The sequence below is a fragment of the Malaya genurostris genome, chromosome 2, assembly GCF_030247185.1.
Source record: "Malaya genurostris strain Urasoe2022 chromosome 2, Malgen_1.1, whole genome shotgun sequence".
Classification (NCBI taxonomy): domain Eukaryota; kingdom Metazoa; phylum Arthropoda; class Insecta; order Diptera; family Culicidae; genus Malaya; species Malaya genurostris.
In genome coordinates, this window is record NC_080571.1 from 78093143 (window position 1) to 78117885 (window position 24743).

At 36.3% G+C, this 24743-nt stretch overlaps 1 protein-coding gene across 27 annotated transcripts in view; it reads right to left on the minus strand.

Annotated features, from left to right (window-relative positions):
• The window catches only part of LOC131427772 (tropomyosin-2), a 134567-nt gene that overhangs the window by 33728 nt on the left and 76096 nt on the right, over positions 1-24743 (minus strand). For 9 of the 27 annotated variants that reach the window (XM_058591254.1, XM_058591268.1, XM_058591261.1 and 6 more), the window contains 3 exons: positions 10043-10113; positions 3655-3730; positions 2962-3024 (listed from right to left, as the gene is read on the minus strand). In XM_058591254.1, coding sequence (XP_058447237.1) covers positions 2962-3024; positions 3655-3730; positions 10043-10113 — 210 coding nt within the window. Of the gene's footprint in view, positions 1-2477; positions 2541-2961; positions 3025-3654; positions 3731-4042; positions 4114-10042; positions 10114-24743 lie in introns of all 27 variants that reach the window. The other 18 variants (XM_058591269.1, XM_058591264.1, XM_058591246.1 and 15 more) reach the window with 5 other exon arrangements.

The following is a 24743-nucleotide window of genomic DNA, read 5'->3' on the forward strand; positions in this document are numbered from 1 at the left end:
AAGTGTGTTAAAAGTTGTATACCATCAAGGGCGAAAAACCATAAAAAGTTTTCTACATCGACCTCGAAACTTCTTCAATTGATAGTTTTTATCAGTAGATAGTCAAACATCCCGCTTTCGGTTATTGTTTTAATAATCGAAGAAAATTATTTTGAAGAATACCACAGTATTATATAGGATAGTATGATTGATATGAGAAAGGCATCTTTACACAACTAGGTGGATTAAAACAGGTTCTGTATTTTTGGAATACGAATAAAATGCTGCTGGGGCTGCCAGTTTTTCTTGTTATAATTTCTAGATTGAAATATTAAAACTGACATAAATTATGCATCATGAACTAAAACTGTACTGAATAGGCACTAAGACCAAATTCAGCAGCTGGAATTTTCACACGAAAGATCTGTACTAGAACTGAAGAACGTTTCCCCAGTAAAGCGTTTTGGTTTTATTTAATTGATCAGTTTTTCTGTCAATTTCATAACTGGGATACTGAAATCAGAATCGTTTTTCTTGTTATAATTTCCCAATTTAAATTTCAAAACTGACATAATTCATCTAGAACTAGAACACTCCTGAGTATACTCTAACAAGTTTGCAAATATAACACTAACACACTTAGTTTAACCTTTTGGTCATTCGGTTTTTTAAATCTTTTCATTGCTCTAACATCAAATATATTACATATCAATATGGATCACTTTTGCGATTCACGAGGGACATCACATGCCGTTTTTCATTGAAAAACACTGGTGGCGTGGATTGCTCTGGTTTTGCACTTTCGAGCAGAAATGACAATAAAACACCGTCAAAAAATTGCACTTCTGCTCGAAAGTGCAAAATCAGAGCAATCCACGCCACCAGTGTTTCTCAATGAGAAACGCCAACAGTAACACAGCAAATTTTTTTATTCGCATATAACAGCTTTTTCAATCAGTACACTGAGTCCAAACAACCCCAAATATATAGAACATTCCTCCATATGCACTGTACGAAAATAAAGCTGTAAATACGATCCAACATTTCCGAAGCAAGTATTACAATTTCTTGATTTCAGAAATAAGTCCTCTTGTGTTTAGGTTTATGATGACGATGATGATTACCGATCCCAGTGGCACAAATACACCATATTCGTCGTTTTATTTTCAATTTTTATAGGCGATATTGCATTTCATCAGAAAAAAACCAACACTTAAAATATAGAAAAGTTCCCACCTCAAGTTCAATTAGTTTTGACATTTCAGATTTTGGTGCATGCTAAACGCAAACTATTAAACAATATTGAATTTGTAACCTTTTCCGTCGCGAAATGGTGTAACTGTGATGTCTTTTTCGATTTGTATTGGATTCCCTGGAGTGATCAATATTGATATATAATATATTTGTCTAACATAAATTTTTTTTGGTTTGGTCTGGTATATTATTTTTTTATTGCTCGCACTTTCAATGTTTGTTTCTATAACAGGCTTTACATTTTGTGAATGATAGTGTAACATATCTCGTTTTTAAGGATTGCTCCCGTAGAAACGGTAATATCTTTTCTACACTACAAACCGTATCTAAAACGCAGAATCAGTACATTGACATAAGTTTTTATTCGGAAAGTCATGTTTTGCCATATCAGCATGTATGAGGTCTACAGCATTGCCGTAGGAAGATAGAAGGGAACAAACAAAATTGCAACACACTCTCTCGCACCGTTGGCTGTGGATGACACAAGTTTGTGTCCGTTGCGATAAGATATGATAAAACTCTACGTACGACGATGATAACGGCAGTGTCAACGTTAAACAAATGATTCACTGCTTGCAGTTCTCGTGTTGGAATATGAAATACGAACGTGTTTAACTACATGATATGACGTAAATAGTGTAATTGTTTGGCACGACAGTAAAGACTTGACGCTACTGCCCAACAATTATACAATTTAGGCCTTTCGTCTGCTCGGCGGTTCAAGTAGAACGTCTAAGTTGCACTAGCAGTTCAACTGTTGAACTGTTGTTCACAGGTAGATCAAAGACGAGATGTAAAGAATTTGAACAGTTTTGTTTGACAAAATTTCGGTGAGTTCAATCATCTAATGAGTTTCGAAAAACGCTTCCAATACTTCCGTAGAACTCTCCTAGCCATGCACAAACATCCCCCTCACCACTTTGTACACTAACTAATTGACACTACAATTTCGCTTGGTCGTATGTGGCAAATAATGAAACATCCAAGAATCTCCCTCTGAAACAATGGAATGAATGAAACACAGAATGACTAACTACTTACTACCAGGTAATACATATCCACCTGAACATTCGAGTACAGAGTACAAACAATAGAAGCAAGAAACAGACACACAGAAAATCAGAACAGCATTCACAGAACAGAAATAGGAAGATAGAGCGCGCACAACTACAAGGCTCCATCGACCGGGGACAGGGCAGGAGGGGACCATCGTCCACTATTGGATGCACACTATCAGTTAATACCTCTTTCAGACGCTGGTCCAGTATTCTAACTTGGCCGCCGTACGATTCCTCTCTTTGCGTAGCCTGACGTTTTACGTTTATTTTGTTTTTTTTTTGTAGTCAATTCCGGACATCGATTTCGTTCGATGTTTGCGATGATGTTATTGCAGATTTGGTTAGCGTTATTTCATTTGCACACGGAAAAGGGGTTAGGCGATCACAGTTCCATCAAAAAGAGAGGAAAAATAGAACAACAATCAAACGATCATTCGATTAGTTATGGCAGCAACACTGTCTCGTAGAATTTATAGGAAACGCTTAATAAACTCGCAGTTGTTGACCTCCGCAACGGCTGTGTTTCTGTCCTAAATATGATAACAACCGGGAAAATTCACAACAACCAATCGCGTTTCATTGTTTTCAACGGAGCTGTTATTGAATAACGCTAGCGCACACAAAACGGCAAAAAAAACTCGAAACTAAACCAGTCGTATTTAGTGTGTACCTCCTTTAGACGGGTGGTGAGCGTCTTGATTTGGTTCTTGTACTCCTCCTCACGTTGGTTAGCCTAATTGTACGTATGGTTTTTTTTTGTTGTTTTTTTGTTTGTTTGATTTTCAGAGTCAGAGAGGTCGTTTGTTTTAGGTTTCGAATTGAGAAAAATAGAAGTAAACAGGAAAAAATCAAAACCGTGAAATATTATATCGGACAAAAACACCATTTCGAGAAAAGAAAACTTCAAAGGATTTTCTTCCAGATCGTTTCCCTGACGTTGAACAGTCGTCGTTTGCAAAGTGACGGCATTCAATTCTAGCGAATGAGTAATCCTTTAACGTGGAACCGGGTTGTGGAAGAAAGTTGCTGTGTATTCGAGTAAATATCTATTGACCGTTTTAGTAAACTCATTCAAAAACAAAGCTCTAAAGATTCAGTTGAACACGGAACGTTTTCAATGTTTTGTCAAAACTATTTCCAATCGAAAAACATTACAAATCAACTTTCTTCCACCAATCGAAGTACTCCGGATCCACGTCCACAAGAAAGCAACCTAAAACAACCGAAAAATGGCAGTTGAGCATCAGTTGTTGCTTTCTTGTGCCGATAGGTGGTGCATCGGTAGCTCGACGGGCTCCGAAGATTTACCACACTGAAAAAGATAATTGCAAAAGCACTCGCGCATGTACAAGATCTTTCATACCTTTTCTTCCGAGACTTCCAGCGACTTCAGGTTGTTACCGACAACGCGGAGCTCCTCCTCAAGCTCGACGATCTTGCTGTAAAGTGGACCATCATCATCATCATCGTTGATTAGCGTGGAGGAAGAAAATAAAATGAATAAACAAAAATATTAGAATTCAACATTTCCAATCCACAGTGTAAAAATCGATCCGAACAAAGAGTTGACCCAAGAGGTAACAGACTGACAGGTGAAACCTTCGCATTTTTTCATTCCTGACAGTCTGTTTCCCCCTGATTTCACCTCCTTCCCCGTGATCGATCCGGCATCTACTTAACCGAAAAGAGAAAAGATTATTCTTAGATCTAAGGTTAGCCAAAACAAAAAATCGAGCACAACAACAACAAACCTTTCATTCATTTCAACCTTCTCCTCGGAACGTTCCAGGTCCTGTTCCATAAGGACGAGTTTCCTGGCCACCTGTAGGTCCAATTCGTCCAGCAGAACATCCAAGTTGGCGGTTGGCATGGTGTTGAGAGACACACAAAATACACACACAAGAGCGGCAACAGCAGCAACGGCAGCGCAATTTGATGTTAGCAGATTCGAGTTGTATTCGTTTTTATTTGTTGGTGGATGTTGACAAGTGTAATGCGTGTTTGTTAGTTGGATTTACAACATCGATTGGCAGCAGAGTTTCAAACAACAACAACAATGCAATCCGAGTTTCGGGTGCGGGTGATTGCAAAGATTTGGCAAGAAAAAAATTGAGGTTAGAAATCAAATCACACATTAGAGGTTATATTTAAACTATAAATAAGTTACCGATCAAAAGGGTGTCGGGTTCTACAGCTGAGACACGCATTTGATCGGTATTAACAGTCTTACGAACTAAATTAGTAAAAATAAAAACACTTCTAGCTAGCTAAAATTTTACATTCAGTACAATTATTGAGGGCAATTATCAGTTAAACGTGATGGTGGAACAACAAATGTTTCTGGAAGTAAAAAGATTTTCAATATGGAATGTTGCGGTTTGCGGACGAATACAGTGCAGTTGCTAATTGTTATTACGCAGTCTGGAAACGGGAATCTTCAATGCTTCGCTGTAACAGAAAAAAAACCTGTCATTCATGACAGCGATTCATGGAGTCCCAAATACTCACACAACACTGCGTGCATTCGAAAATCAGACAACGCTTCTTTTTTTAGTTTCTCCCTATTAATAAAGTTTTATAAATAAAGTTTTCCCCGAAAATATAGGATTCTATTTGTACCCGAAACCCGACCCGACCCGTACCCGATCAGAAATAAAAAAACTTCTACCCGTACCCGACCCGAACCCGAGATTAATTTTTCAGTCTGAAAAAGTTTACCGTATTGAGCATCAATGCCCAATTGTTTAAGCGATCGGCACTTTACTTTAATTTTGTCTGCTGAATGAACGTTCAGCGCAAAAAAACATTCCTCGCTACATTCACTTGTAGGTAAATCTCTGTCAACAAATTACACGTATCAATAGAGTGATCAAATTGATACAATCAAATGCAAAATTATCGCAAGAATTTCAGGATTTATGGACAAATATTACGGTTTTGAACGGATTTTGCAAAATCTTTTTCGACTCAGAAAATTCTCTCGCATAATTTTCCTGTAAGTCCGTTTCTTCAACTACACCAGTATTACCGTGTACTCGATGCGAAAGCAGCATTCAACACGCTGCAGTCGCTGTATCTGATACGGTCGACAAAATTTACCATTTACGCCCAGCCCGACAGAAAACAAAGAACAATACAGTGTTTTGAACAACTAGACGATATCGATAAAGGCGAACCTAACATATATTGACAACCGCTGTTGATTTTAAGTAGTGTCAAGTTCGACCATCGACACGATTACTTGGAACTTTTCGATAGGAGTAAGGGTACCTCGATCTAAAACAAGTAATTTGCTTCAACTGAACAAAACTAATAATGTTTTATGCAGACGTGTACCCAAATTTATTTCCGAAGGGAGTTTCAAAATATGATAATCAGTATTCAAACGCATGAAAATGTATATAATTACTTGAAAACTATTTGGGTTAAGTCGTTTGTTGAAAATTAATCATTTTATAATTGACTGAAATATGACGAACCTGTTCCATATTCGCAGTTGGCAGAATTTTCTCAGATATGAATGATACTTTCAGGACATGTAGACTTGCACATTGCATATTTTGCTTTTCCAAAATTGATAGGGCTAAACTTTTTTAAACATTTTTTTTTCTCAAATAGTTGACGAAAAATGAGCAAGTCTAACAAAAAGTATTATATTAGTGATTTTCACAAAATCAGTCAAATTTTTCAATAAAAATACTGAAAAACTTCCATATCGAAATGACTTTAAAAATTTCAATAAAAAAATGTTTAGTGTCTTTTAATCGAAAACTAAACTAAGCTGAAAGTCATTATCATCCAAGAATTCAATCCATCTCAATTTGAGGGCACATTTGACAGAATACTGGTTGCCCGATATTTGCAAAAAGTATCAGAAATGACCAAGAAAAAGATTTAGTAAAACAAAACATTTTTTCCAGAAACTGGCCGCCTTACAATACATGAAAACATAATAACCTACCTTGGGACAAAGTTTTGTTGAATTCGAGTATTTTTTTTAAATTAACTTTAGTTTCGAAAACTGATTTTATTTCAGTGTAGGATTCGAATAGACGCATTTCGTGCTAGATCGTATTCGAAATTGGCACAAAAAGCTATTATGCTCACTTCATTTTTTTTTTAAATTGATCTAGATTATCTTTTGAATAGGACTAGACATTTTTACTGTTTTTTTTGCAAATAATTAGAGTAAAACATGATGAATTCTACAAAAAAGTAAGTAGCAGAAACTTTACGTCTGCTTAGCGGTTCAAATTGAACTGCCGAGTTTAGCACTAAGCAGTTCAATTTGAACTGCTCTGCACTGATGAGTCAAAGACGAAACGTAAAAATAATACAAAAAATTGTTTTTCTGTTAAGAAATACTGAATAAATTACCAATCGAATTCAACAGTGAAAAAATTTAAGGCAATTTACAAAAACTGCGCCGTCTTTTATTTGAATAAAATTTTGTCCCAACATCGATAATTATGCCAACCTTCCAAATGATAGATGTTTTTAATGAAAAAAAGTTAATTTAACAAAACAATTTCTCAACCAGCACTGATACTTTCTGGAAGTATCGGGCAACTAGCTATAAGGTATTCGGTGAAATGTTCTCAAAAATTGAGATTCACAGGAACCTTGGATGATTATGACTTTCAGTTTAGTTAGTTTTAAATAAAAAAACACTGGATAAAAAAATTCTGTTTAGACAAGAAATAGAATCTGATTGAATTTTTTTTCCTTGAATGCGCAAATCTTTCAATGTATGATCAATTGGTAGGAAACTTAATCACCTATCTTGGGACAAAATTTTTGTCAAAATCAATAATGGTTTTTTTTTGTAAATCGATTTTGAATTTTTAAAATAAATTTTTTTCAATATAGGACTCGATAAAGATTTTTTTAAGTATTTTTGTTGCAAAATTTGACTGATTTTAAGAAAATCACTAGTACAACACTTTTTTGTAGGACTTACAATTTTCGACAATAACTTTTTGAAAAAAAACTATAAAATATGTTTAGCCCTTTTAAACAGACAGTCTGGATCAATTTTGGAAATATAAAGTAGGTAAAGTGACTTTTTGGTTCAATAATTCGTCATATTTATAGAAAATTATTATTATTTTAAGTTTGATCTCCCAAACCCCCTCTTGTAAACGCGCCCGTATTCAATTGATTGTTCCTCGGCGTTATTCATCAACGACGGGTATTGGTCGTGTTTGGGTACAGAAAAAAAATGTTTGTCGGGTACGGGTGCCGACTTTTTAATTTTCAACTGCTACGGGTCGAGTTCGGGTTAAAAAAATTGGTCGAGTTTCGGATCTTTTTTCGGCTTCGGGTCGGGTACGGATAACGAATTTTTTTTTCGGATTCGGGTCGGGTTCGGGTTTCAAAAAAAAATTAATCTCGGGTTCGGGTCGAGTAAAAGTTTTTTATTTTAACCTTCAAAGATGAACAACTAGAAGCATTGCTTGATGAAGATTCGTGGCAAGCCCAAGAAGAGCTTGCCGAATCGTTGGGAGTGAGTCAGCAAGCCATTCCAAAACGTCTCAAGGCCCTGGACATGATTCAGAAAGAAGGAAACTGGGTGCCGTACGAGTTGAAACCGAGGGACATCTCGGCCTCACGTCGCAAAAGTGGTCAAAAAGTACCTGGAAACGCTGAAATGGGAAATCTTGCCCCACCGGCCGTATTCCCCAGATGTTGCCCCTTTTGACTTCCACCTATTCCGTTCGATAGCACACGGCCTGGAAGATCAACATTTTCAATGCTTCGAAGAGTTGGAAAAATGGATTGCTTCATGAATAGCGTCAAAAGAAGACTCCTTTTTTCGAGCCGGGATCCGAAAATTGCCGGAAAGATGGGAAAAAAGGAAAATACTTTGAATAATACATCTGTAAGCACTTTTTCGCAATAAAGCTTTTAATTTTGTAAAAAAAAAAACCGCGGAAGCAAAGTTGTACACCTGATATCAATAGTGATGTTTTATTTAGTGTGTTTTCTGATCGAACAACATCAACAACATTAAAACAGTATTGCAATCAAAGTGTAACAATAGCACCAACGCCTATTGCATCCAACAACGAGCCCATCAGCTGAAAAAAACAGCAGCAATAAGATAGCTAAGTCTTACATTGATGATTCCAGCAATAAAGCGAAACCAAAGCAATGGACGAAAAAGTGAATAGTGAACCATTGCTCTTTCTTAATTCGAACTTTCTTTTATTCAAAACAGCCGGGAACAGGAAAACAAAATACATTTTCAGTCGATAACACAAGCAGAGCAGCAACTACAAAATCGAGTTCTTTCTTTCGTGTTCATCTGCTTCGTTCTGAGTTCTGAGTTGTGTGCAATATCTATATTCAACCAAAGCTTCAAGAATCGATAAATCGATTTTCCACCATTTTCACCAGTTGTTGACTGTATTTTACATTTTAAGCTTCCAAAGGAGCTGAATTCATTAGTGTAAATTTGTTATACTTTAGGCACTATTGGTGGAAAGAATTTAACAATTAAAAAAAAGCAATGGAAATCGAATTTCAACGAATCTTTTCATCAAATATTTGAGTATCTTATTGCCGTCAGGTTCGTAAAAAGAGTTACGTAAATGGAGGCAAAGTAAAAAAATGTACGTAAATGGAGATTTGGGTGTAGACGAGAATGACGAATCGTTCACCAATAGATAACGTAAAAATTGAAATTTCTAATTGCAATTCAAATGGATCAGTGAATTTTTGCATAGAATAGCATAGCTGATATTTGATGAAATATCTTCCCTACTTCTACAAGTGCAAAGCTGAAAGTCAGCCTACCGATATATTTAGATGCAAATAGCACACTGGTGTTTAAAACCCATAACAAGCTATTAAAAAAACTAATTTTGATAGATGAACCCATTTTTCTGTTGGAAGCCCAAAACTATAAGCGCAGTAAGCTGCCAGAGATCAATCTTTACGCTCGTCAAGATGAAAAAATTCTAAAATTCATGCAAAGTTAATCCATTTCAAATTCGATAAGCAGATGTCATGAATCAAATTTTTAATGAAATCAACCTACTTCTGCAAAGAAATTCCCCACCAAAACAAGAAGTCACTGAATTAGAACTGCATAAAGAATAAATCATGACTTTTCACCAACAGTCTCCGAGTTTTTTTCTCTATACAACACAACGAGACCGTTTTACAAACTCGAATGCAAACCTGACCGCTTTAATGACCAATTGTTTCACACTTTTACTCAATTGAGCCCGAAAAAGATAACAATCACAAAAGTCGCAAATCATTCCCAGTTCGCTGCACTGTATTCATCTGCTCACAACGGCGACGCTGAAAAACAAGTTAATTATATATGCATTACACACTTATTTAACGAAAAATGTTTCTTTCATTTATAAATATTTAATAAAACTTTCTTGTCTTCAACTTTCTGTCATCTGCGGATCATTCGTTGAAATTTAAATTTTAACATTTAAATTCAAATTTAAGAACGGTGAACCAGTTCGCCAGTTGATGGCAGAAATTTGGAAGACAAAAAGCCGTGTGACACTCCTGTAAACAAAAAGAAAAAAAAAACAAACACAACAAAAACAAAAATCCAATCTGTCGAAAGTTGCTGCGGTACGGTTAATGGTTTGGTTGCTAAGGTTATTGCTTTTGTGACAGCACACATTAGGGCGAAAATTGCGATAACACGAGGTTATGATTTATTTAGCACTCAACAAGCACAACGCGGCGGCCAAAAAAGACACCGCCGATAAACGACGTACCCTTCACCGGCTTCGGCACGCTCTTCAGCACGCTCCAAATCGGCTTCAACCATGGCCAATTTACGAGCAACCTGTCATCGTCGATGGTTCGTTCGGTTGAGTAACGATGATAAAGGTGGGGGAAAAGAGAAGGAAATAATCGAAGATTTAGAAATTTTCTTCTACCGAACTGTTGATTGGAGATTGCAAAACTGTCATGCGATGAGTTTCAGACAAAAATTGAGGATCCACTCTGCGAGTCGGTTTAGTAGGGAGAAAGCCCAACGGTGCGACGATTGTAAGCGGCGTGGAATATTTTTAAGCTCGTTAGGACAATAAAAAAAACACATAGTAGCTTGAGATGATTTTCACACCTTAACGAATTGTTTTTCACTCGAGATAGCACCAACGAAAATTGCGACCCTAGACTTACTGGATGACCATCTCCAAATCTTCAGCGACACCTTCGTCGACTTGCTTGCTTTAGTTGAACACATTATGGATGGAATTTTCGGATATTTACAATCAAAATTCACCAACTTAACACTCATCAGTCACAATCTTGCAAATATGCGTCACATTAGATAAATGATTTTTCAATATTTCGTACACGCTTCTAATAAACTATACTTCACTACTGCGAAAAAAACAATTTCTAATAGTATTGATCTGAATCCTTACCGACAACGTTCGAATAAAATTAATATAGATGAGAAATTCGACCGTATCCGCCTTATTACAAAGATTTGGCACCATCTGACTGTTTTACTTGTACCCATCGAAGCTGAAGGCTCTTAACACTTTTTTCCATAAAAAAGAAAAATTGAGTTTTGAAAAAAAATCAAGCTTTTTTCCACACTTTTTGGAAAGCAACTTACTTTCAGATCGCGAACTTATACAAAATTTTGTTTTAATCTAAACCCTAAATACGTACATATCATACTTCATCAACGCGTGAAATATTTCACCGACAGACGAACGTATGTCTGTTCATTGTGTAGAATCAATTTCACAAGCTTTTAGATAGAAGATGGTGTCGAAAGAAGAGCTAGACTTCAGAAACCATCAGAAGGACGCGAAGGTGAAGCAAATACACTCATAAATCTTCATTTACGTGATAATCAGGGGTTCATAAGTAGAATCATGACGTAGAAAAAAGTTTACGTTATTTGCAATTTTCAACACAAAAAATGTATTATTGGATGTATATATTATAATGGATAATTTTGGAACATAAATCATCAGTATTTGCAGAAAAAGGATGTTCAAAATCGCTTCAATATCCAAGCTGGTGATTTCCAATTCATCGACATTCGTTACAAACCATCAGAATATGGGTATTTTCGGAACGAGTTTGAGATTAAATGTAGGAAAACGATGTCGTTTCAAAATCCAAGATAATCAAACCCGTTCCGAAAATACCCATATTGTAAGGGTTTTCGCAGAATATCAATAAACCGGAAGTCGCCATTTTGAATTTCCAAAATACCTCAAACATAATTTTCCGGAATCTGATCTTTAAACCCGTTCCAAAAATACCCATATTGTAGTAAAATAAGCCGGAAACCATTTTCATTGAATGCAAAAACCTCTTCTTACGAAATAGGTTCGTGAAAAAGGTAAACGTTATTTGAGATTTGGTTCGTAAAAAGAGTTACGTAAAGAAAGATAACGTAAAAAAAGTTGTCGTAAACGGAGATTTGGGTGTATTGCTGAAGAGACCAGATCCTTCGATACGTACCGTGACACAATAAAAGAAAAATGTACCCAACTTTCGTGCATACTTTCAAGCACTGTAATGCTAAACAGTTTTCCTGCTTGATAATGAACGATGAAAATTATGTGCTGTCCCGAAATGTCTTTTTATACTGCCATGCAATTAAATGGCGTAGATAAACGTTTCAGAACGAAGAAAAATGTCACTTGAGCTAATTAGTTTTCTTTCCTCACTCCTAAAAAAATATTTGGTTTGGCAGGCAATATGGAGCTATGGTCAAGCAAACCAAAGTTTTATCACTACCGGAACGGTAAACAAGGAAATATACCATGGAGAATGTCCAAAGATCTGAATAACGTTATAAGCAGCCCGTTTTTAAGTATTTATTCACACTTTGAAGTTTGCGCTACGTAACCGAGCGAACTTCTAAGCAGATTCTAAAACACGTTTCTCAGCTTCTATGCAGCGAGATAGTTCACGCGAAACTTGTTCTGTACTCCCAGCTGTCAAAAAATACCACGTGTTTTCTTAAGCAGTGAGAAAATTCACGCGGAACATGTTTTGTATGTACTTTCAAGTTCTCAAAAGTTACGCGCGTGCTATGAAGCAGTAAAAAAGTGGATGTGATAAGTAATTGTGGAACTTTTAGTTGCTCGGACCCACACTATTCTGGCCTGATTCGGCATCTTGTTACTACACCAAAGATGTTTTTGAATTATATAACATGAATGGAGTCCACCTAAATGCCCAGAGTTGCGACCTATCGAGCGGTAATGGGCTCTCGTTAAGAGAGAACGCTCTCAATATAAACAACAAGCTGTAAGTACATAAATTTTTTGACAATCTTGGAGAAAAGCAGTTAATCGGTTGCAGAGAAGTCTACACCGGCCCTAATGGCGGAAGTAAACTCAAAAGTTCGTAGTTTTTTCATTAAACTTTAATTACACAGAAAAATATTATGAATTTTATACAGGTGACATAATTCTACAAACGATTCAATTCATAACTAATTAACTTGTCAAATGACCCAATTCGTACAGAATTTCACAGGCTCCGAGTGCATTTTGCAATTGGCTAGCAAGCGCCGCTGTATGGATTTATATGTATCAATTATTCATTGACCAGATATGTGCTTCTGTGGCTCAATCGATTAAAAAACGTACTTTGTTATCTTATGTTTCTCGGTTCAAGTCGCGTTGTTGCTATCGATCTTTTGATTTTTATTTCATTCGATTTCCAGCCATGTAATTTCCAAACCACTCAATTTTATATGTTCTTGATTATTAATTTGTGTGAAATGCGACGCTCCATTTATATGCAGCTTATGAGATGTAAAATCACAAGATTTTTTTTTAACTGTGTAGTTTTAAGATAACTAATAATGCAAAATTAGATTTTCATATATAACACTGGTGTTTTTCAAAATACCATCCTTCAATTCTTGAAAGAATGCAGTTTTGTTTGTGCATCAGCTAGTGTAACCTACAAATTGAAACAGTTCTCAGATCGGTTAAATCAATTTGGAGAAAACGGAGTGAGTTTCACTGTTTGAAACAATCATCACCTTGTAATGCCGTAACCGGCAGTCGAATCCGGATAAAATTCGGAGCATGTTTTAAATACTGTATGAACTTTTAATTGAATCTTTGTTTGAGAAACACCGGCCTAACCATCTCTGAGAAATCGAAGTTAGTTGCATTTTAATGGTTCTAATCACTGTTTCCGGTACTTCCCGGAAACCGGAAACTAAGAACCAGTGCAACTTAAGTGAAAATATTTGGCTCTCTGCTAATCAGATCAACAATTGAGAAAACGTGTAAAATCAATTTAAGGGAAATTTCTTTAGAAACCGAAAACGGAAGACCGACGTGAGTTTTGTTTCAGTAAAATGATTCAAAAATCAGATGAATTTTTACGCCTTTTTAGCTTCGAAGTTTTAGTTTGTGAAATTCGGTACAACCAGCTCTGAGAAAAAAAATTAATTCCACTCTACTAAATAACAAATAACTCTAAATTGAATGTTGGGTAGCGACAAGCATTAAGGTGAAATTCAGTGCCAAAGCAAGACGTGCAAAATTTCAACCGCATGAATTGAACGAATGATCACACAAAGCGTATCGTATAAAACCGACACATTCTACCAAATCACTACACAATTTGTATTTTCGAGACCGGTTCGACAAGTAAGTTATTAAAATTAATGTAATATTAATTCCCAACTTAAATTCAGAAATCCTAGAAGGCCACAAACGATTTGTTGTGGATTTTTCTATGTATTTAATGAATTTGAACATTGATTCTTTTTAATGGGTCTTATGTCCGTATTTTTTTTTGCTCTCATGTGTTCCACCTTATAATTGTACTATTACAATTTTGTAAGTGACACATTGAAAGTTTGCAGAATTCACACAATCAATCAACTATTTCGTGCGATTATCGGATGTGCAGAAAAAGCATACCAGCTCTATTCGTATTCACGTCATCCAGTTATGTATCTGACATTACCCTCCCGCCTTTTTTTCAAAAACGATCCCTAGGAAGATGATATGGATTTCATTTTGAAGTCTCTTCACCACTTCTTTCGGCCCTTCCGGTACCGAAAAACGGAGATCCGTCGAGTTGAAGTGAGTTGCCAGCCAGGTCGATAGAAGAGTTTAGTCTCCACCAGAGATACCAGGTCTGCAGGTTTGTCTGCAAATCTGCATGTTTCTTATAAAATGCTGCAGACATTTTTTGTTGTTGCAGACATTTCCACATCGACCAATTCGCAGACTTTTCAATTGACCACGTTCTTTGAATAGAATGTTTACACTCTTTATCCAGTAACTTCGAAACCGGTGACAGGATTCGAAGAAAATTCAACATCATTCTATGAAATCAAGACCTGTAGTTTTTCTCAAAAACCAGGGGTGGAATCATGTAAGGTGATTATCACCAAGTGATTATCACTTTTGAAAATTCGGAATCATGTAAGGTGATAATCACCAAGTTCTGTCACCACTGCTGAGAGGCTAACATCACTATCAAACGTTGGCATTACGTAAGGTGATAGTCACCGCGATTTAATCACCTTCATGTCAAAATGGAGGTGATAGCAATTTAGTTATCACTTTCAGTAGTGATTTGATTTTTTGAGAAGTGGCTTTATAAATTATTGTCCGTTAGGTGAATTTCAAGCCACTGATATAAAAAACCTACCAATATTGGTCGGAGAGGATAATTTTTTAATAAAATTCGTACTGATATTGTGTCAGAATGAAATACCAAAATGAAAAGTAACTTAGTTTATATAGTTTAAAAAATTCATAGAATGAACGGTAGTATTTATCAATTAAATCAATTCATTTATGTAATAATTATTGTTTGTAGGAATATCATTGGGGTATTCGTGAAGTCAAAGATAAATTGCTTTCTGGAAAAGTGATAAGTTTATGAATGTAGGCATCTCCTGTTGCACATAACGTAACATAAAAAAATCTTTGCTAACATTTTCAGTAGAATTAGATGGCCGTGACTTATGGCGTTTTCGTTTTTAAATTGCACTACACCGGTGCAGTGCTACACTGAGGCATGAATAAACGAACAAAAATGACGAAAACATAAACAGTAACCATTGACTACAATACATGATTCCATTGCACAGAGCTACACCAAACTTTTGATGAGTGCTACACCAGTGGTATCGGTGCAGAAAAAGTGTAGCACTGGCGTAGTGCAATTGGTAAAAACGAACGGTTTCAGTGCAGCTTTCGCTACACCAGTGTAGTGCAATTTAAAAACGAAAACGACATTAGTAAGCGACATATCAGTCTCGTTCAACTGAACGAGTAAAAAAGATTAAAATGCGTTCTTAATTTTCTTCTTGTGAGTTGAACTAAATAAGGCAATATTTTTGGACAATTAGTTGCTGCTAATCATAGTGGATATTCGTAGTACCGGTGGGTAAAATTTCCAAAATGGAGGTAGCATTTGAAAGCTCTGTGAAATGCCATAATCGTAAAGTGAATGAAAACTATACAAGAAATTATTTAACGGATCTTTCTCATTCGAGAGGAATGCCATCCGTTGTGAAACATCAAGAAGATCTAACAATTCGTGTCATTTCAAAGCTAGCAAATTTATCCCAAAGAATTGACTGTGACATTGATTTCCATTGAAAAATAAAAATCGGCGCTAAATTAAACAAACAAGTGATTTTTTTTATTTGTTTGTGCGCAGGTAATTTTTTCCAACGTTACTCTTCGATCCATACAAATCATCATTGATAAACATGACTCGAATTAATGAAAAAATTGAAAACTAAAGGAATAAAACTTTAGATTTCAAAATATTATATGGGTATACGCCACTTTCATATGTTACTCCTCCTAATATCAACGGTATACGCCACATTCATATTTGACTCCTGAAAAATTGACGTTTCTTGACAGGTGATAAATGGAGTGAAGTTGGCTCAATCACCGGTGATGGTGATAGTAAAAGTGATCACCTTCGGTGATTCCAAACATTCTGGTGATCACCTCGTTATCACCAGGAGGTGATAGTCACTTATCACCTTACATGATTCCACCCCAGTTTAAAGAGTGCACTGTTTAATATCGGCACCCATCGCAATTGCTCTAACTTTTGATCCGTTGAGAATTAATTGAAATTTCGCGTAGAAACAGTTTAATGTGTATTGTTTACACTCTGTGAGTTGATTTAATCGGGTATTTGGGAATCGTGAGTTCCCCGGCGTCTGGCATCATAAATTCGGTTCGAAGAACGTCTGACTGTCGATTGGAAGCAAAATTCTAAAATAAAATTCATCAGGTCAACGGGAACGATCACAAACGCGTGCTTACAAACTTAAAACGAAAACCGAACGCCTGAAGTTGTAACTAAAAAGTTGCATGTGAGCAAGACTTTTGTGCAGAATACCCGAACTCGAGTTGATCTTCGTACGTTTAGGGTTCAAAAGTCCCCACAACCCTGACGAGAAACTGAAGATGGTTGCAAAAAAGCCGTACCCGGAAGTTGTATGACAAGAAGTTAACGAAACCACACTGTTGCGTACTTGATGACGAGATCTATGTGAAAGCGGATTTTCAACCAGATTCCAGGAAACCAAGGAATTCCTGAGAACCACTTAACATAGAAGGTGTCGAAGTTCAACAATAAGTTAATTTATGTTGGTAAGCGATTTGTAATTGCGGAAAGCGGAATACACTTTTCGTTACCGCGAGCACAATAAATGGACAGGTTTATTTTGAAGAGTGGTTCCTGGAGGCTCACGACGGTTTCACGATGTTCTGGAAGAATTTGGCATCATGCCACTACACTAGCTTTAAGGCAAATGATGTCGATTTCGTACCGGAAGATCTGAACTGCTACCCTGTGACTGTCGAACCAGAAGTCGGATCCTTATAATACTCATAATATATTTCATATGACTCTGAGTGTGTGAAAATCGGCACAGCCATCTCTGAGAAATTAATTAACTTTTCTACATGTCATGTTTCTTGTCCCATTTCATCTTTTAATTATTTGAAAAGTCTTGACCCCACATCCTAACTAACAAAGTTTGTCTTCCGGTCCCTAATTAAATGATAATGTATCTTAGAAACTTCATACCATCTTAAAAGTGTGGATGCAACAAACGCATGACATCTTCTAGGAGGGAACGTGCCACTTAAGCCAATTAGTTCTGATTCCTTATTCCAGGGGACCACAGCTTATTGAAGCGGTATTCAGAGAGAGAAATGCTACTTTTTTCTCTATTTCACTAATACCACGTGATGCTCACAACGCTCACAAAAAAAATATTAAACTGGAATGAAAATTGAGGCAACAAACCGTCATGCCATAGCAAAATCACTCTGAGCCCCTCGTTCAACAGTAGGTAGCATTCAGAAACGCTTCCAACATCGGTTAACTCTCGATCGGAAACCACTTTAGGACCAGTTAGGAGTTCTTTCAGTATTTTTATTCGAAAATTTGAGTGATTTTATGAACATTTTTTGTAGCATTTGTCATTTTTCAACAAATATTTAGAAAAAATGTTAATAAATAAGTTTGACCCTTTTTAAGAGACAGTTTAGATCATGTGAAAAAATTAATGTATGCAAAGTGTCATTTTGCGGACAAGTGTACATGTCCAGAAAATTTTTATTTCAAATCTGAGATATTGCAGCCAACTCCGAATATGATTTGACGCGAAACTCGCGAAGTTGAAACACGAGTTAAGTCAGTTTCAGCATAAATCATTGGGTACAGCAGAGCGTCAAGTTCCGAGACAGTAAACCAATAGAGAATCCATTCTAAAATGGTATCATTTTCTTTGCGCTCATTAAGGTATCTCGAGATTTGGTACCTCACTGTATTCGTTCTTAATTTCTTCAATTTTAGCCCCGCGGTTCCAGACATAGTTGGTTATAGATTGGTCAATTCTGTGAGACTTGGTACGAAAAATAATTCCTATTTTTCCAAATCCCAAATTGGGAATTGTAGCTGAAGATTGAAGCTACACAACGATTAACTTGGGTAAAAACACAGTTGTAATGGATGTTTTTTTCAATTTCTCAAAAGTACCCGGTTTGGCCCCGGTTTCTCCTATATTATGACAATGTTGCAATAAGCATTCACATTGAAAAACATCTAAACCTCTGAAAGCGTTTAACGTCACGCCATCGATAATATCGTAGATTTGAGAATTTTCGGACTATTTTGTTTAGTACAAACCTTCATAAAATCAACAGTTTTTTTTTGTAAGAACAACAATAAACTTAAGACTCAGACCGAGACTAGTGTCCATTTTCGCCTCAACAAAAAGTGGCTGTTTTCGTTCATCGCGGTTTTCAAATTTACGAAGTCGTAGCCAGGCTGGGAAATCACTGAAAATCAAAAATAATTGGTGATCTAAGCTAGGGTAACGTGCCACTTGAGCCAATTACGTCTGATTCCTGAAATTAGCGAAATTAATAAATTTTGCATTAAAAAAAAAGGTGATTTTTTGCTGGTATCTTTTTGGCAACACTGTTTTTGATAGATCACGCGCGATTCGTGTCTTGTTTAGTTTGGTCTATAATTTAATCATGAATCGTCCTTTGGTCTATACTTTAATCATGAATGGAAGTTGGAGTAAGATCCACTTTTTTGTTAATTTGTGTTCAGTGACGAAGCACATTTCTGGTTGGATGGATACGTCAACAAGCGAAATTGCCGCATCAGGAATGAAGACCAGCCAGAAGCATTGAATGAGCTACCAATGCATCCCAAAAAAGTCACTGCTTGGTGGCATTATAGCCTGTTCGCACTATACCGGGACGAGCGGGACGGGACCGTCCGGGACTATCCGGGACGTTTTTTTCCTCATCGGCGATGACTGAGCTGCCGGCGTGTGTATGTATTGGAATCCCGGATCCGCGATAAAACCCATTTGGTTACCACCGATATTCCTCGCCAGTTTTTTCCAACGCCGACGATGCGAAAAACTCGGCGAGGAATAACGGCGGCAACCAAACGGATTTTATCCCGGATCCGGGATTCCAATACATACACACGCCGGCATTCAATCGATTCCAATAAAAATTTCATCGATTTTCTCAATTTTTTAAAATCAAATCCAATTCCTTTCGAATAATGATAATAAAAACATTATTAAAAGTCCAATCACATATGCATGCGTGTGATGTTATGCAGCTGATTAAAAATTTTGACCCAATTAAGCTTGAAAATTTACACAGAAGTAATAGGAGCGCAGCATTTCGCTACGCCAATACAAACACTACACCGGCTGTGTGTTTGAGACAAGCCAAGGCATGCGCTCCTGTTACTTCTATAGATCAAATTCATGCTAAATAGCGTTTCATTGAGTTTGATCTAAATAGAGCATTAACATCATCGTCACTAATTTTGAATTGCGTAGTGAAAGCTGCAATATGTGATTACAATCTAAACTGAATATTTTTATCAAACCTTCATCTAGCATTTCGTTTCCCTTCATGTAGTATTAATTTGGTTACGAATCAAATAACCGCTTGCGAAATCGAACACGGTAGGTTTCAAACGAGAATATATGTTGAAACAACGTAAACCGTGCCATAACGGAACCGGTATTTTCCCAACTCTAGTGAAAAGGAGTGTTAAAGGCGATAAAACACAAAATCCGCCATTTTCTTTGATTTTAAAAGTCTCATTGACACGTGTTATCCTTCTTGTAACATGCGATTATTTATCATTTAAAAACATGTAGACAAATGTTATATCAACCAAAAATATTACTCTAAATTCTTTTTCTTTTATTTTGAAGAAATCCTTTAATTGAAAAAATTTACTAACATTTTTCAAAAGCACTGAATTTTTGGCTCAATAGTTTTTGCCTCTTTATTAACTATAGTAACTATTATATACAATTAAAAAATACTAATAAAGAGAAATATTCAAAGATCAGGGCTATTAAAAAACAACCAGCATAATCCATATCACATTTCATGATTTCAAGATTTCTCCTTGTATCATCCAGTGATTGTTAAATGTTCTAATATACTTTACATATTGTCAGGAATTGAAAACAAATTGAACTCTAATCCAATCGAAACTAATAATTTTAAAAAGACGATGTATCAGAAAAGAGCAATTCCAGAAACGCTTGGCAGATCATCAGACTCGACCTTCTCCGATTTGGATGATACTTTGCACATGGCTTCAGTATTGCAAACCATAAGTTTTGAACCGATGGAGAGGTCAATCCGACTCACGACTGATTTTTAAAAGGGCGTATGTATTTTTGCAATTCACAAAAATTGCATTTTCAAATCGTTGTAACTCGTAAACCGTTATTTGTACAAAAATGGCGTCCAGGAAGAAGTTGTAGGGAATCGATTGGGCACTTTAAAAAAATATACGATGAAAAAAATTTGATTTTTTTTCTCAATAATTTCAAAATGAACCAAAAAAATTAAATTAAAAACAATCAGGGTTTCGATATTTTTTTTAAAAATTTTTATTTCAAAGCTCTTATTAAAACCTACAGATTGATGGCTACCCCATCCGTGCCTTTTGAAAAATAAAGAAAAATCCGTCCCCCCATCCGTGTCTTTTGAAAAATTAAAAAAAAAATTTTAGTGTATATTTTTTTAGAGTGCCCAATCGATTCCCTACAATTTCTTCCTGAACACCATTTTTGTACAATTAACGGTTTCCGAGATACAACGATTTGAAAAAGGCAATTTTTGTGAAATGCAAAAATACATACGCCCTTTTTAAAAATCAGTCATGAGTCGGATTGACCTCTCCATCGGTTCAAAACGTAGGATTTGCCATACTGAAGCCATGTGCAAAGTTTAATCCAAATCGGAAAAGGTCGATTCTGATTTTGTCACTTTTTGTCTACTCATTCCTGGAATTTCTCAAAAGCAAAATATTTACTATCAAACTACATTATTACCGACGATACTAATAACACTTTTTATACCACCCTGCAGTAATATTAATTTCAACAACTCGCTTATGTCATTTTTAACCAATCATGAGCTGGTCCGCCATTTTCGCCCAGTTTTTCCTTCCCAGTAAATTTGAACATTGGGCAAATCGTGCACGAATGCTAATGATTGCGCTTCGAACAAGATTGACGTTTACTTTGTGTATCGCTAGTGCAAAAGAGTGAAGAAATACCCAAACAAGAACCACAACGGATGCCTGATGCTCTGAATACAGTTATATCATGATGGGTTAGTCGTTGCAGCCCACCTCGGTTTGATTCTTGACCCCGAAGAGTCGATTGACCTTAAGGTTTTAACGCTAACGGAGTGACGTCGGCCCGAAAATGCCTTGTTCTGGTAATTCAATCTTTTGTACTAACGATACACAATAAGCGTCATATTTTGATTTATTTACGGTACCCGCTTTCCTATGGAACAGATTGTATAGAACCCAAAAGGAATTCAAGTTATTTCCTTTGATACACAACCAAATTTAATATACTTCAACCAGGTTTTCTACTGCCTGTTTTTGGGTAGTTTAAAACATGTTTCATTGAAATATTTTTAACGTGACTCAAGTTATGCAAAACACATCGAATGAGATTTAAGTAAACAGCCAGACTAAATAATGATTTAAAACATGGTTTCGTAAATGCTGTCAACAGAATTTCGAGATTGTTTCGACAATGTTTTCTAGTTCCATTCCTTTCCAATCACGTTTTTAGCAAGCAAGCCGACGGTGGAATCGCTGAGAATCTGAAAATAATCACCAACATAAAAATAAAACTACTTCATTGGCTTTGGATGTTATCGCTAGTTTTTATTAAATATCTCCAATGCTTTTAAAATAGTGTATTTTCCATATATAATTTCTTGATAACACATCAGTGTGTGTACATATTAGCATTTTTCTCAATCATTAACAGCACATTTCAATTACATTATAACTTCATCGTATCGATTAGCTAGCCATTCATGTGTACTACAAAAAAAATAGACCATCATACAAGATGCTTACCACCCTACGCTAGTTAATCATCATACATTTCACACCTCACCTGCCGACATATTAGGCACTGCTGCATCGTTTAATTAGACTTTGTATTCGATTGATTTCATTAGGCTGTGAACAAGGATGTCGGGATTGCGTGTAGACGCACTGTGTAAAATCAACTAAATCTGGACTATGGATCACTACTAACTCAATTACATTCGGAATTCTGCTGCGGCATTCCTCTTGAGCATATAAAGGGTTGCTCTACAGTATTTTTTTCTTCTTTGGGTGCGAATCGAACCGGCTAAATCTATCTGACGCTTGTTATTGCTTATTCAAGTCATGTAGTAATTTTAAACGAGTCGGTTTTATGGATAACGGCCTGCTTTCTAGTTGAGGGTCTTCTTATCTGAACACTTCTTTAGTTAATCCATAACGTTAGATACATTAAATGAGTTTAGGGGGCTATCTTACGAGTGATCTGTTGAGCAGTGCACGGAAAGTGCTTGGATCCGAGTTTGAGCGCTATTGTCAAATGAAGTCGATGTTTTACTTTTTTTCGCTATTACAATTGTTCGTTTTTCGCGACTCGGATCCTTTGTCACTGACCGTGCACGCATCTACTAGCTAGAAAACCGTAAACTGATTTACAAATATTGTCAACCTAACGGGAAGAAGGCACTTGAGTTCGCGTGATCTTTTGTACACACTGAGATATTGCTTTCGCTGTATAATAAAAGGCCTTGTTTTTTTCCGTAGCTCCACGGTTACTGGTTACTACTGTGTGTACTTCTTGAGTGAAAAAGTCTCTTCGTTTTACACTTACTTCTTGGTGTGGAAGGCAAAATATTTCTACCGTCGTGTTTTTAAAACCGGAACGGCTCGTGATGTGAAAATCGTTTCAAGCAAGCAAACACAAGCATGTGATGATGATGATGTTACGTTGTAACAAAAGATAACAACAATGAGACATGGAAAACGGCGGGGATGGAGTAACATAACATAAATCATGAACGGCAATGTGATAACTATGATAAACGATGATATTCGTAACACGATTCTTGGATCGTAATTTGAGTGAAACACAAAACGCTGCCCTAAAATTGTTACCTAAACTTTTAGTTGTGTTTTCGTTGCCGCGGAAGTTTGCAATTTTTCTCTGTTCTGAATCAAGCTGAGGAAAAAAATCGGCTTAGAGTCGGATCGGATTCGGGTTTTAGTATTTGCATACTCGACCATTTCTAGTATCTGGATAAAATTTAATAATCAAAACCGCACATTCGCAATAAGTCTTGTAATCAGAAATCGAAATTGAAGAAAGAAATATGGGGAAAACAATTATATTAAAGTCTGAAAACCAATATCCAATCTGTACCTGTATCAATAATGTAGTTAACTTTTTTGCGTTTCGTACGGATCATCATGTAGAAACGCTTCCTATTCCTAGTCTTCAAAAGGCGTTGACTTCTTGTTTTCAACATTCAAATCACCACTTCTGAACCATTTGAATCACTCGCGGATTCAAATGTGATTCAAATGGTTCAGAAGTGGTGATTTGAATGTTGAAAACAAGAAGTCAACGCTTTTTGAAGACTAGGAATAGGAAGCGTTTCTACATAATGACCCGAACGAAACGCAAAAAAGTTAACTACATTATGGATCCTAACACGAAAATCTGTTACCCGGTGCCTAAATGCATGAGGGCATATGAACGTGTAATTGTGCATCACGACAACGCTTGGCCAGGTGGTTCGGCTGTAGTAAAAAATAAAGTCGAAAATTTGCGGAAACGAATAATTGAAGGCTTTGCTGTATGAGAATCCGTACACAAGAAGACATTACTGCATCACTGAACCTAACACGATCTTGGGAATCAACTAAAATGGTTGGAAATTGGAGTCCACGCGAGATGCATCCCAAGAGGAATAGCATAACAAGAAACCAACGTCCATATGAAATGTTCTCTGTTCAAGTATTGATGAAAAATCTACAATAATATGAGTGTGTGATTGTTCATCACGACAACGCTCGGCCATATGAAGCAGATTGAAAAACTGACATATGACATATGAACGGGACTGTTTCCCCGTGAGATACTGATCATATTAAAACTAACTCAAGACGGCTCTACGTCTTAACAAAGACTAAAAAACAAATCGTCATATGAAGCAGTTCCGGCCAAAACCTAGTTGGATAACAGCGGATAAAGCTTGGTCCTCTTGCTATATAAGGTTTCACTTTCGTTGAAGGAATCAACATTGTTTTCCGATTCAGAAGCGTTGAAGACAAGAAACAACAATTTTCTTAAACGAGAAAATGAAGACTTTACGAAATGGGAATCCATGTGAAACGCAATAGGAGCTTGCTTGTTGCATCGTCAGATTTGAATAACTGTTTCTCTATGTCTAAAAGCATTGGGATTAATCTAATATTATTGGATCTAAGGTGCAACACGAAATGTCAAATTATGTCCGGCTTTTGCATCTTTTGTTGGAGCGATTTGAAAGAAAATATTAAATCAAAACCATTGCGAGATATGTGAAGAAAACA